The sequence below is a fragment of the Episyrphus balteatus genome, chromosome 4, assembly GCF_945859705.1.
Source record: "Episyrphus balteatus chromosome 4, idEpiBalt1.1, whole genome shotgun sequence".
In the NCBI taxonomy this organism is placed as follows: domain Eukaryota; kingdom Metazoa; phylum Arthropoda; class Insecta; order Diptera; family Syrphidae; genus Episyrphus; species Episyrphus balteatus.
In genome coordinates this window covers 83,217,872-83,229,763 of record NC_079137.1, presented here as the reverse complement: position 1 = coordinate 83,229,763, position 11,892 = coordinate 83,217,872, and the positions used below count along the sequence as shown (strand labels likewise).

The 11,892-nt window shown below is 30.8% G+C and overlaps 1 protein-coding gene and 1 long non-coding RNA gene across 2 annotated transcripts; both read left to right on the top strand.

Annotated features, from left to right (window-relative positions):
* The first annotated feature begins 1,758 nt into the window (after positions 1–1,758).
* LOC129919973 (uncharacterized) lies at positions 1,759–2,720 on the top strand. Its single transcript, XR_008773155.1, has 3 exons — positions 1,759–2,132; positions 2,201–2,310; positions 2,371–2,720. It is a non-coding gene; the product is annotated as an uncharacterized LOC129919973 (long non-coding RNA).
* Positions 2,721–10,770: 8,050 nt separating this feature from the next.
* LOC129919972 (uncharacterized) lies at positions 10,771–11,560 on the top strand. The gene has a single exon (XM_056001113.1). The coding sequence runs from the start codon at positions 10,884–10,886 to the stop codon at positions 11,448–11,450; it is 567 nt and encodes a 188-aa protein (XP_055857088.1). The 5' UTR covers positions 10,771–10,883; the 3' UTR covers positions 11,451–11,560.
* The last annotated feature ends 332 nt before the right edge of the window (positions 11,561–11,892 follow it).

Sequence of the window (11,892 nt, the reverse complement as noted above, 5' to 3'; positions counted from 1 at the left end):
TTTACTCCTTAGTTTAATTCCATCTCGTTCCAAAATAATTAAAAAAAAAATAAAACTTTTAGTCTGACTAAGAAACAAACACAAAACAAATAGGTCGAACTAAAACAACGACCAAAATTATCGTGTTTTGTACTCTCTAAATTACAATTGCTCAAATTTATAAATTATAAGGTTGAATATTTTAAGCCTTGTTTATTAACTAAATAATAAAATTTATTTAATTCACTTATCTTAACAAATGTGAAAGTTATCCACCAATTTAAAAACGTTGAGCCGTTTGTGTGGTGGTCCCACCCAGTCTTAAGTGGTGATTTTTGTCGGTAATTTTGTAAAGTGTAGTGTAAAAGTCAAATACTATGTTTGGGATATAGGTACTTCTATAATTGCAACTTTTTTGGAAAGCAGTAATGAATGAAGCTTATTTTGTTCACTGTAGAGATTCAAAAATTCAATGACCGACATTGAATATGCTACATCGGATAATTTTTGAATTTTATAGTGGAGTGTTTAAAAAAACAACGAAGAAAAAAATAACAAAAATAATAAAAAAATATTGGATTGTTTAAAAAAACTTCATAAGTCCTTTCTAGAGTATAGTTGAACAGTTTTCTTATGCAAACCTGCTTCGTATTTGATTTCTAAAATATAAAACAGTCTCGTACCGAGTCTGATGTATTGAATAATTTTTACATCGAAACTTAATATTGCGCAACGGTTTTAAGGTTTAATCTGATTAATTTCATAGTTTTATCTACAAAAGGATCAACTGCAACATATGAAAAGGATGTGAAAAAATATTGTTGCTATCAGCACAATTTTTGTGCAACCAATCTACGAAGGGTTGCGTCATGTCAGTTTGAATTATTACAAATGTCACAAATGTACCATTTTTTAAAGTTAATTTTGACCACAATGCTATAAAATTCAATCAATAAAACCTAACTTCAGATATATGACTTCATAAAAAGAATCTCTACATCAAACTTGTTTATAAACATGTCGCTTTGTTCTTAACACACCAAAGTATGTAGCACCCAAAATTTCCATTTCCTGAATAAAACGGATTTGATAAGATTAAGTGATTCTGATTGTTATATGAGTGATGAATAGGCAATATGATTTTTTTTTTAACATGTTGATGTTCTTTATATACAAGTTCATAGTTTCATATAAACCTTGATTTGCCAAATCAACCAGAACATCGTTTTAGGAATTGACTAAATATTGGGTACAGAATTCTCAATCTATCAATTTGGGAACATGATAAGCTCAAGTCAAGCTGAGTATTTAAACTTATCATCATATCTTAAAAAGACAAAACTTCTCGTGACTTGCTGGAATTCATTATACACATCAATGCACTTGACCTTGGAGACCAAATAGCATTCAATTATCATTTTTCTGTTTTACAAATGAGTCTCGACGACCCACTTCTCCATTTTGAATCACTCTATCAACCTGTTGTATGCAACCTGCAACTAACATCTTTGCAGTTAACACTGCATTAAGTTGCACATCAGAACATCTATTAATATAATATCAAACTATCAAACAAAGAGATTAAAGCTTCTGTCAACTATTTCAAATAATGTTTTTTTTTTTTAATAACTATACATCCACTGCACAGCACATATATTGTTTATTTACCTAAATATTGATTTAGCTATGTAGTTCATACTCGTATTTTTATTAAGGTGCTACTTTAGTAATATCTAATTTTTAAGCAGTAGATACGTAGATAGATACCTAATAACTTCTTGGGTTTGTGTTTGTTTAAAGTTTGAGAGCTTCAACAACAAACCACCTGAACAGGTTTTTTTATGCAATATAAAAAAATAACTCTTCTTTGTTGTTGATAATATTAATTTTGATTATTTTCTTTGAATATATTAGCAATATCTAAGGTATTGAACTCTAAGTGAAGAAGATTAAAACACTCAAGTAAATTACTTTAAAATCGGTTTTGGTCAACGTACGTAGTTAGATCTGTTGTTAAATTTAAAGGCTGAATTTATTCAAGTCAAAGTGCTCTGTACTTTGCTCGCTGATCTTGAACAATTTCTCGTTTCGATTTAACATATATATACTAACATTTGTTTAAGACATACAACAACAACACAAATTCTTTTGACGTTAGTATGACATGTGTTATTTTTTTCTTTTTTTATAAATAATTATTATTATTATATTAACATTTAAGAGCTTATGGAAGATGAAGGTGCTTAAGTGACATTACCTCCCAGATGAAAACCCTATGTAATAGAAAATGTTAATTTCTATCGTATCTAACTTTTCTTATTTCTGAGGAAGGTAAAAATCTGTTCACGCTGTTGAATCAAATGTTTATTTAGTACTTTAATCTTCAAATAGCATCATTTATTTCTACTAAAGAAGCAACAGAGAAGAACTGATTGGACAGACATAGATTCCTTGGAAGTGGACCGAATTTTAAATCCGAAAGCTGTGATTGTTGGCTGACTTTTTTTGATCATTGTCAAATTGCTCAAGATGAAGTTTGAAACAAATGAGTTTGAAAATCCTTTATATCTACATGTTTTACTGCGGAGTTTATAAAAAATACATTTCATAAACTGCTATTGTAAGTTCTTGTCTCAAGGTTAATAATTAATTGGTATTTTCTTATACGGGTGAATCGATTTAGGCACTATGAAATGAGAATTTTCACTATATTAATCGGAATAACATCACCAAGTTGAAACACAGTGACAGAATAGAGCATTTAAAATGTTACCATATCCCAATATTCATAACGTTTTGTACATTTTGATGTATGTACTGTGAATTTAAAAATGAACATAATTAAACCATAAACGCTAATTTTACACAGTTAAATTTTATCCCAGAAAAGTAACCGACAAAAATGTTTGTTAAACATTTTTTAATTTCCTCATTTTTTACTTCCAAAATTATTTTTTTAATTTCCTATTCAAACCTAACAACAACAAAATATTTTCGTTTCTTATTTCATGCACGCAAATGATTTATAATTTAATTAAGTTAATTATTTGTTTAGCTATAATATGGTGAATATAATTTACTTTCCTACAACTCTTGAATTCTGTTTAGATATTCTGCCAGTAGCTTGTCGGTACTTTTTTTTTTATTTTTTTGACTAAAAAAAAAAACAATAACATCAACTTTATGCTAATTGGATCTATTTAAAAGCTTAAATGAGACTTTATTTATTTATTGATACTTAAACCTTTCTTGAGCTTTTTCTGATTTCACAACCGAAAAGATTCAAGCTTCAAACTTTTTTGCTACACTGAAACAATTAAGATATACTAAAAATAAGAATTTACGAAAGTTTTCAATAAACTTAAACCATTTACATCCTGATAAAAACGTCAATCTCATAGCATATCATCGGCTTAGAGTGTAAACCTGCTAACTATATTAAAGTAAATTGTACAGGAGAAAGAAAAAAATTTTCAAAATATTTCTTTCCAAATTAAAGAAAAAAATCCAAATAACCATTTTGTTTGTTAAATGGTACTTTTCATTTATATACGAAAGCAGATTTAAAAAGTCTGGTAGTTTCGTAGCTTTTTGCATTTTTGTGAGATATGCAAATAAATATTGGATTTAGGTAAATTTTTTTTTAAACTCGCAATAGCTTTTATAATTCAACAAAAATATTCCGGTTGGGAAAAAACCGAGAAAAATCTTAAATAATAAATTATGCATAGTTCAATCTAACACGTATCAGTGTCAAAAACAGAATGTAATTAGGTACATAATACGGTTTTAAATCAGACGGACTTAAAATGCATTATGTTTGTTTCATCACCAGGGTTGCTACAAAGCTCAAAAGTGAGCTGATCTCAGCTCACAGCTCAGCTCAAATTTTGAGCTAGCTCACAATTGAGCTTGTTACAATAGCTCAGCTCACTTGAGCTGAGCTGAAAGTGAGCTGAGCTGATGGTTGAGCTGAGCTATCGGTGAGCTGAGCTGTTGGGTAAGCTGAGCTGAGCTCTTGGGTGAGGTAAGCTAAAGTGAGCTGAGCTGTGATGGGTGCGCCGTGGAATTGATTTGCATTTGTAAAATATAATAAAATATATAGATATTTGAACTTTTGTAAAACACCATAGCTTATATGTTTGATTCTATGTAGTTATTGGATCAGTTAGAGTTGAAATAGTAACAAAATTATTATAATACATTTTACATAATGTGAACCAAATCATAGATGTAACGGAGTTAGATATTTATTTGTTCCTAAGGACATATCAATGAGGAATATATGTATAGTACAGGCAGTTTTATTGAAAGGGAGTTAAATTATTATGCTAGTTTATTATTGTGATTGCCAGGCATTTATCTTTCAATTGATTGGGTTTTTTTTTTTATTGAGGAAAAAAGTAAATTCGTTTGTGGATCCTTTTTGCTTATTTTTTTATTAGGTGTTGAAAGTGTGGTAAAATCTTTATGACGCGTTTGATCCATGAATGGGTTTCAACTTATTTTTATCACAGGTCAATGAGGAAGATTGCAATGTGTAGGTGGTTGATGCTTTTTTTGTGTGTCGTGCAATAGAGAGGATGGGATAGGAAAGGGTATGCATTTATTTTATTTTATTGCTGTCAGGCGTTTATTTTTGAATGAATATTGTGGTTTTTCAGGTAGCTTTTTTTAAATAACAAAATAAATATTTAGCTTGGTACTGTTTTGTAGATTATATTTTATTAGGGGTTGAAATCTAAAAAAAATATCTTATTATAATTATATCATAAACAAATAGATTTTGTAGTTTCTGAAACACGGTAGTTTTAAGTGTGTGGTAGATTTATTAGTTTATTGAGAGCACTTATAAGCTATTTATTAATGGATATAAATAATACGCATATGTACTAGGCTGGGTCACAAATGTATGGAGAAATTGTTTTTGCTGATTTTTTTACGGGCACAGTGATGAAAAGGTGCCAAATTGTAAATAGAACAATAATATAAAGTTTGGTTATAATCAGACTTTATCTTCTGCCTCCGGTTGCCCAGCCAAGTTCTCTATGAACTTTGGTCCTACACTCTTAGGAAACAACTCAAGCCGCTTTCGAACCATTCTAACTTTTGTTTCAATAATGTCAAACATTTCTTACTCGTTTTATTTGTTAACATAGTCCAAATCAAGCTTCTCAAAAACTTTCAACTACGTAGGATTAGTAGTTTCTGAGAAAAAGGCTTTCAAAAATAGCAAAAAGAGTAGCTGATTCATGGTATAAAAAGACAAGGTATGATCATTAGAGCCGCCATCTTACAAAATGGGGTAGTAAGGTTTTGACGTTTAATATTTGGCAAAGTCAAAAGCAACAACAATTTCCAAGACAAATTTGTTTACAACAACAATTTCAATGGGCAGCTGTCAAAACCTTAAGTAGCCATTTTTAAGTTTTGACAGTTATCGATACAGAGTTTTTTCTAATGATCATACCTTCTCTTCTTATACCATGTAGCTGATTTACTCGCTAACATACTAACTAACAAATGATAAAAATTATGGCAAACTTCTAGTTTTCATAGAAACTTGTTATGGTCTAGGATCTTGAAGTATATAGAAAGAAAAAAATCAAAAATTGAGTTTTTACATTCAGGGGGCGTGTAACCGCTTATTTTGGTAGAATTAATATCAATTATTAAAAAGTATACTTCTGAATACCCTAAAATCTTGAAACTTGGTAGAATTGTAGTTAATGCAAAGGAAACACATTCAAACTTCAGATTTTCTGCCTTGGAGGCGTGGTATCCCCTTTAAAATAATTAAAGAAACATACAATGTTTCATAAATTATTTAACAAGTCTTAGAAAAATGTAGTTTTGGGTTTTTTTTTTATTTCTCAAAAACGACAAAACATTTTTGCATCCATTTCGCAAAATAAAAAAGAGATTTTGGGCTCAACAAAAAGGTATAACATGTTGTTGTAGGTATAACGGTTGATTTTCAATAATATTTGTTCCTAATTAAATCATTTTTTTTAGAAAATTGCCCCTCTTGGCTAAACGGGGGCGAATATTAACCCCCTCCAAAACGATTCTTGTCCCGACCCAACCTATACGCTTAAGCTTTTTGGCACATCCTCTTGAATTAGCTTGTATAAGAAATGAGATCATAATAAATTAAGCAAAGCGTATGTGGTTTTTAGGCAAAAATCAGCTTTTTTCAAAAATGAAACCACAATCCGGAGGCACTTAGGCTTAAAACAATGAAATGAAATTTTACTCATAAGCTAACCGAACCATTTACTACCTTTTAATCGCTGAGAATTTTTGAAAATCCAAAAAATTGTATTTTGACCCACCCTAATATGTACATATATACTAAAAAGGCACTAAGAGTTGACTGATTGTCATTGTTAAAAAAAAAATGTTTATATAGCATTTTTTTTTAATTCTTATTTACCTGTAGGATAAGTTGTAAAATTTAAGCAAACATACGTACACATAGGTTAAAATACAATGTATGCAAAAATACTGTAAAATAATGTACGCATCCAAAAACGGATTTCCGAAATCAGGTAGCTTGAAAACGCTTTTCAATAATCTACCACACACTTAAAACTACCTGTTTTCAGAAACCACAAAATCTATTTGTTTATGATATAATAAATACGAGTAACATTTTTAATATTTTAACCCCTAATAAAAAATAATCTATCGAACTACCTGATTGAAAAACTAAAAAACTCATTCAAAAATAAACGCGTGACAGTAATAAAATAAAAAATAAATGCATACCCCATCCTATCCATATTGCACGACATACTTACCTACACATTGTATATCTTTTTCATTGACCTGTGATAAAAATAAGTTCAAACCCATTCATGGACCAAACGCGTCATAAACATTTTACCAAACTTTCATTTACCACACACTTAAAACTACCTGTTTTCAGAAACCACAAAATCTATTTGTTTATGATATAATAAATACGAGTAACATTTTTAATATTTTAACCCCTAATAAAAAAATAATCTGGAAAAATAAAAAAACCCGATCCATTGACACATTAATTAAATAACATTTCTAAACAGTTGCACAAAACACTAGCCTGCAGTTTGCATAACTTCCTCATCATTAATATGTCCCCAGAACAAATCTATATCACAAACCGTTTCACTAAACCGATTCATAGATGTAAAATATACCATAATAATTGTGTTAATATTTCAACCCTAATTAAACAAATGACCCAATACCTCACCGACAGCTCAGCACACAAAACAGCTCAGCTCATCCACAGCTCAGCTCACTTTCAGCTCAGCTCACCGACAGCTCAGCTCACTTTCAGCTCACTTTTAGCTCACTTTCAGCTCACTCTCAGCTCACTTTCAGCTCAGCTCAAATGAGCTCAAATGAGCTGAGCTATGGTACCTAGCTCAAAAGTGAGCTACATAGCTCAAGATTTGAGCTAGCTCAAAAGTGAGCTGGATAGCTCAAAATTTGAGCTAGCTCAAATGTGAGCTTTTTGCATCCCTGTTCATCACCTATGTCAGCCTCATGTTAACTTCAAGTGATGATCATTGATCAAACATGCGATCAAGAATGCAGTTGCTCTTAATGTTAAGAGAATGCACTTTTTTCTTATTTATTAATAGGAAATAACTGTGAATTTAAGAGGTTCTCATGGTTCAAAAGTGGAGTTAGCAGGTTTACACTCTAAGCCGACGATATGTAATATGGAAACTGATAAAGTATACTGTTTAAGTTTTTCGGGGCATGCGCATCATTTTCGAATAATGTTTTTCGGCTGTGTGAAGTTTGCACCCCCAAATGCTAATTTTTTTTTTTCAAACCAGCCTGGTTCGATTGCCCAAGGTTAGCCCGTGATAGCCCGAGATTTTTTTTTTTTTTGTTAGCTCACCCTTTCTTCTAAAATTATAAAAGAACGTTAGCCCAGGATAGCCCAACTTTTTTTCTTTATTCAACTATTTTTTCAAAAAAAAAAAAAATAGTACGCATACACCACAGTGACCTTTTTATTTTATAATTTAGATAAAGTAAATCCACTGGTGGTAGCATTGGGTCTCAAATGTTATTTATTTGACTTAAAATTCTTACATAACATTCCTGTTAGTTGATTTGTTTCATTTCAATCATTGATTTTTTTGGTTTTCAATTTGGGCACCTAGAATAGCTACATAGCTAAACATTTTTCAAAAGTAACAAAAAATATGGTTTGTGAGGTGATTTCCTTTTCAGCACACGAATAATCACCGTAAATTCAAGAAATGCTTAGAGAGGATAGTATTTACACTATCACACCCACTCTATACACAAAAATTTATAAAAATCACGTTTTCGAACCTGAAAAGTTTAATTTTTATAGAGTTACGTCGAGTTACAAAGCCCATTAGGTTAGATGTTAAAATTGGTGTCCAATGAAGGAAAAGTTGGTACTGAAAACAAAACAATAGGGTTGCCACTTCTAAAATGGGAACTTCTATGTGGAAAACCTATTTTAAAGGAAAAATTGTCACTAAAATATTCATATTCATATTTTTGTTCTTTGGCCAGATAGAGTTAAAGGCTATAACATGCATCAGATTTTAGCTAAGACTTTTACTATAGGTATAGAAATTCGTTTGGAAATTCCAAATTTTTTTTATCTGGCCAAAGAACAAAATTATGAATTTATTTAGTTTTGTGACAATTTTTCAAAATAGGGTTGCCACATAGAGGTTCCCATTTGAGAAGTGGCAACCCTATTTTTTGTTTGTTTTCAGTATTAACTTATCTTTCATTTGACACCAATTTTAATCTCTAACCTTATGAGCTTAGTAGCTCGACGGTCGCCTCTCCGACTATAAGGAATTCTTAAAAAAATATTTGCTACTTTTTTGGTTTTATGATTACTACTTTCATAGTAAACGGTGGCGATAAAAGGTTATAGTCAAAACAGCCTAAAGTATTTGGGCCTGCAAAGCATTTTTTCATGTAAGTATTGTTATTCTTATTATGACATAATATTTTAAGAGTTCTGAAGCGTGCAAATCTATTAATTTTGATAATAAAATTAAGTAGGCGTGTAAAATTCACTGAGCAGTTTTCAAAACAGATTTTTCATACAAAATTTCGATTTTTTTAATACAAAAATGATTTTATTGAGATTTTGCTTTGTTTTAATATTAAGGGCCGGTTTGTTGACACTCGATTATCTATTAATCAAGGATTTTTGTATGGAATAATCCTTGATTAAAAGATAATCGACTGTGAACAAACCAGCACTAAGGCTACTAAATCGTTTTTGTTCAATTTTTTTTATTGAAACCGGTGGTGTCATTTAAGAGAAAAAGGTTCTAAGTGAAATACCGTTAATTACGGTCTAAATTTTTCTCATTAGGTACATTTTTTTCAAAATCGTTAGAGCCGTCATGTCATGTCTAATTTCTATCTCGAGTTCGATTTTTGTATGCTGCTGTTAAGTTTACTTTTGACTCACAAAATAGCACGAACAGATGTTCATCAACTCAAATTTAAGAAACAGTAAAAATTTGTATTGGATTACACGGTAAAACTTTCAGAACAATTTATTTGTAAGGCCTAGTACGCTGCTAAAGAGAAACGAAAATTTGTCTAGGCCTCTAAAGTCAAAAAACTCTCTTTAAGCAAGTAAAATGACCTGGAAAATTAAATGCAAGTGACGAATGATTTAAATTTTCCAAAGGTTCGGGCATAGGTAAAAATTTCGTTGGCCAAGCTGAAACAAAATTTTTCGTTCACAATTTCGTTGTGCTTGTTTTGTAAGAAAATGTTCGTTTCGCTTCAGCAGCTTACCTACTAGGCTTAAATACAAAACGAATACCAATCATCTAAAAAAAAGAAGTATTTACTATAATTTTTGGGTGAATTCTAGTATTTACTTGGATGAATTTAGTATTTAGTATTTGCCTGCTAGCAGGTACTTTTTTTTATGAATACGAAATTAAGTAAATACTATGAATTTTACCTTTTACTAGAATTTATAGTATTTACTTTCACCTTTTACTTTAAGTAAGTACTTTTGTGCATATGACCCAGTGGATTGAAATTTTTTGTGACTATACTCTAAGCTATTATGTATTACTTCTAAAAATTTTATCGATTTTCGTTGAATGCCTGTTTGGAATGTAGCCTTAATAATAACAGATATTAAAAATTCTCTACAAAAATAAAAAAATCGGTTTGAAAGAATGGTTTGATGAATCGGTTAAAAAATTAAAAATCCATAGGCGAAACAACAACCTGCAAAATCCCTGCAAACAATTAATTTAAATGGAATTTGGCAATTCATGTCAAGAAACATAGAAACAAACCTCATTTTAACATACATAAATTAAAAGCATTTGGGCGTTTCCATTTTTTCGAGCAAAAAACCGAAATTTTCACAGGTTTTTTTTTAATATATCAAGAGATATTATGTATTTCTTGAGATTAATTTATTTAAATACTTAGATACCTTGATTCATGGTTATGTATGTTCACAGTTCTCCATAAAAAAAACATACAATTCAATCAATCGATTGTGAGTGTATGATACCATTGGTGCGGGTAGGAAAATCCCAACCACCATGAATTACACTGACTCACCGTACGAAGGTACCCACATTATATTTCTTTTTTTGACCAACTTATACGTTTCATCTTTCTCATACTATAGGCACCAACATCAGGTTTAATAATCTTTTTATTATTTTTTGATACTTTCGAACCTGTATTGTGGATGCGTCCGTCACACACAGAGATTAAAATACATTTTGAGTTTATTTAAATGAGTCGATGCTTTCAAGTGACGCTCAGTTAACATCCATCTTCTGAATTGGAAGAATATAACAAAGCTAATAAGGCAATAATATTATCAATTAAAGCTTCGAATAAAGGTCGCGATAATGGCTATTAACACGATTACATTCACAATTTGCTTGCTTTTTTGCTTACCGCTCGCGTATAGTCAACGCCCATCATATGCTGGCAGTCGACCACCGAATGGTCATAAAGATAAATACCGTCCAACTCAAAGCCCATCACAAGCTGTTGAATTAGCGAATAGATTTGGAGAAAATTCTCTAGAAAAAGGTGCCACTCAGCGGCCTCCACAAGGAGTTCCAGTTGTTATCGCCGAACCAGTGTTTCAACCAATTTCCAATAATGAAGTGCAACCATCTTTGACAAATAAAAATAATCCACAAAAATCAACACCATCTACCTTTGATATATCGAATAGAAGTGGAAGTGTGGCGTCAACACAAGGCATATCCACATCGACGACGATTGCCCCAAGCAGATTGCCCTTTGATGCCCATGGTGATCAGCATCTAATAGACCATCTAAGTAGGCTTCCGATTGATCAACAGCCCTTCTGGTTTATTAACTACCAGGCAATTGAAGCGCACCGAAATGGCAGTGGTAATAATTTTGGACCTATCGCATCGCGGTCATCATTTTTAGGAAAATAAACAAAATTATAATGATAGTGATAAACAAGTAGTGTGACTCATCAAATAAAGATTTTAAGTATTTATGTATGTTGTATATTGTATCAATAAAAAATTATCAAATTTCCAAATCTATACAATTTCATTTTTGTTTGTTATGCGACCCAACATAAAGAACAAAAACATACGTCATTTAAGTTCCTACTTTATACGAATACCCATTGTTGTATTAATGAGATAAGAGATTCACAAACATCGAACTGAGTCTGGCTCTGCAATCAGTTTAAAATTATTATTGAAAAACACTTTCTTTAAAAAGTAAACAATTTTTTTTTTTTTTTGATAATAATAACATTTTATTTACTAATTCAAAAAAGGTATTTCCATTCTTCCTTGTGATTCAGATCATTGTTTGTCTTACATTTTTATGAAATCATCTGTTTCTTAGAACAGGGTGAAGAAC

Excerpts from the sequence above, each read along its gene's own strand:
- LOC129919972 (XM_056001113.1), top strand. The coding sequence starts at position 10,884 with ATGGCTATTAACACGATTACATTCACAATTTGCTTGCTTTTTTGCTTA.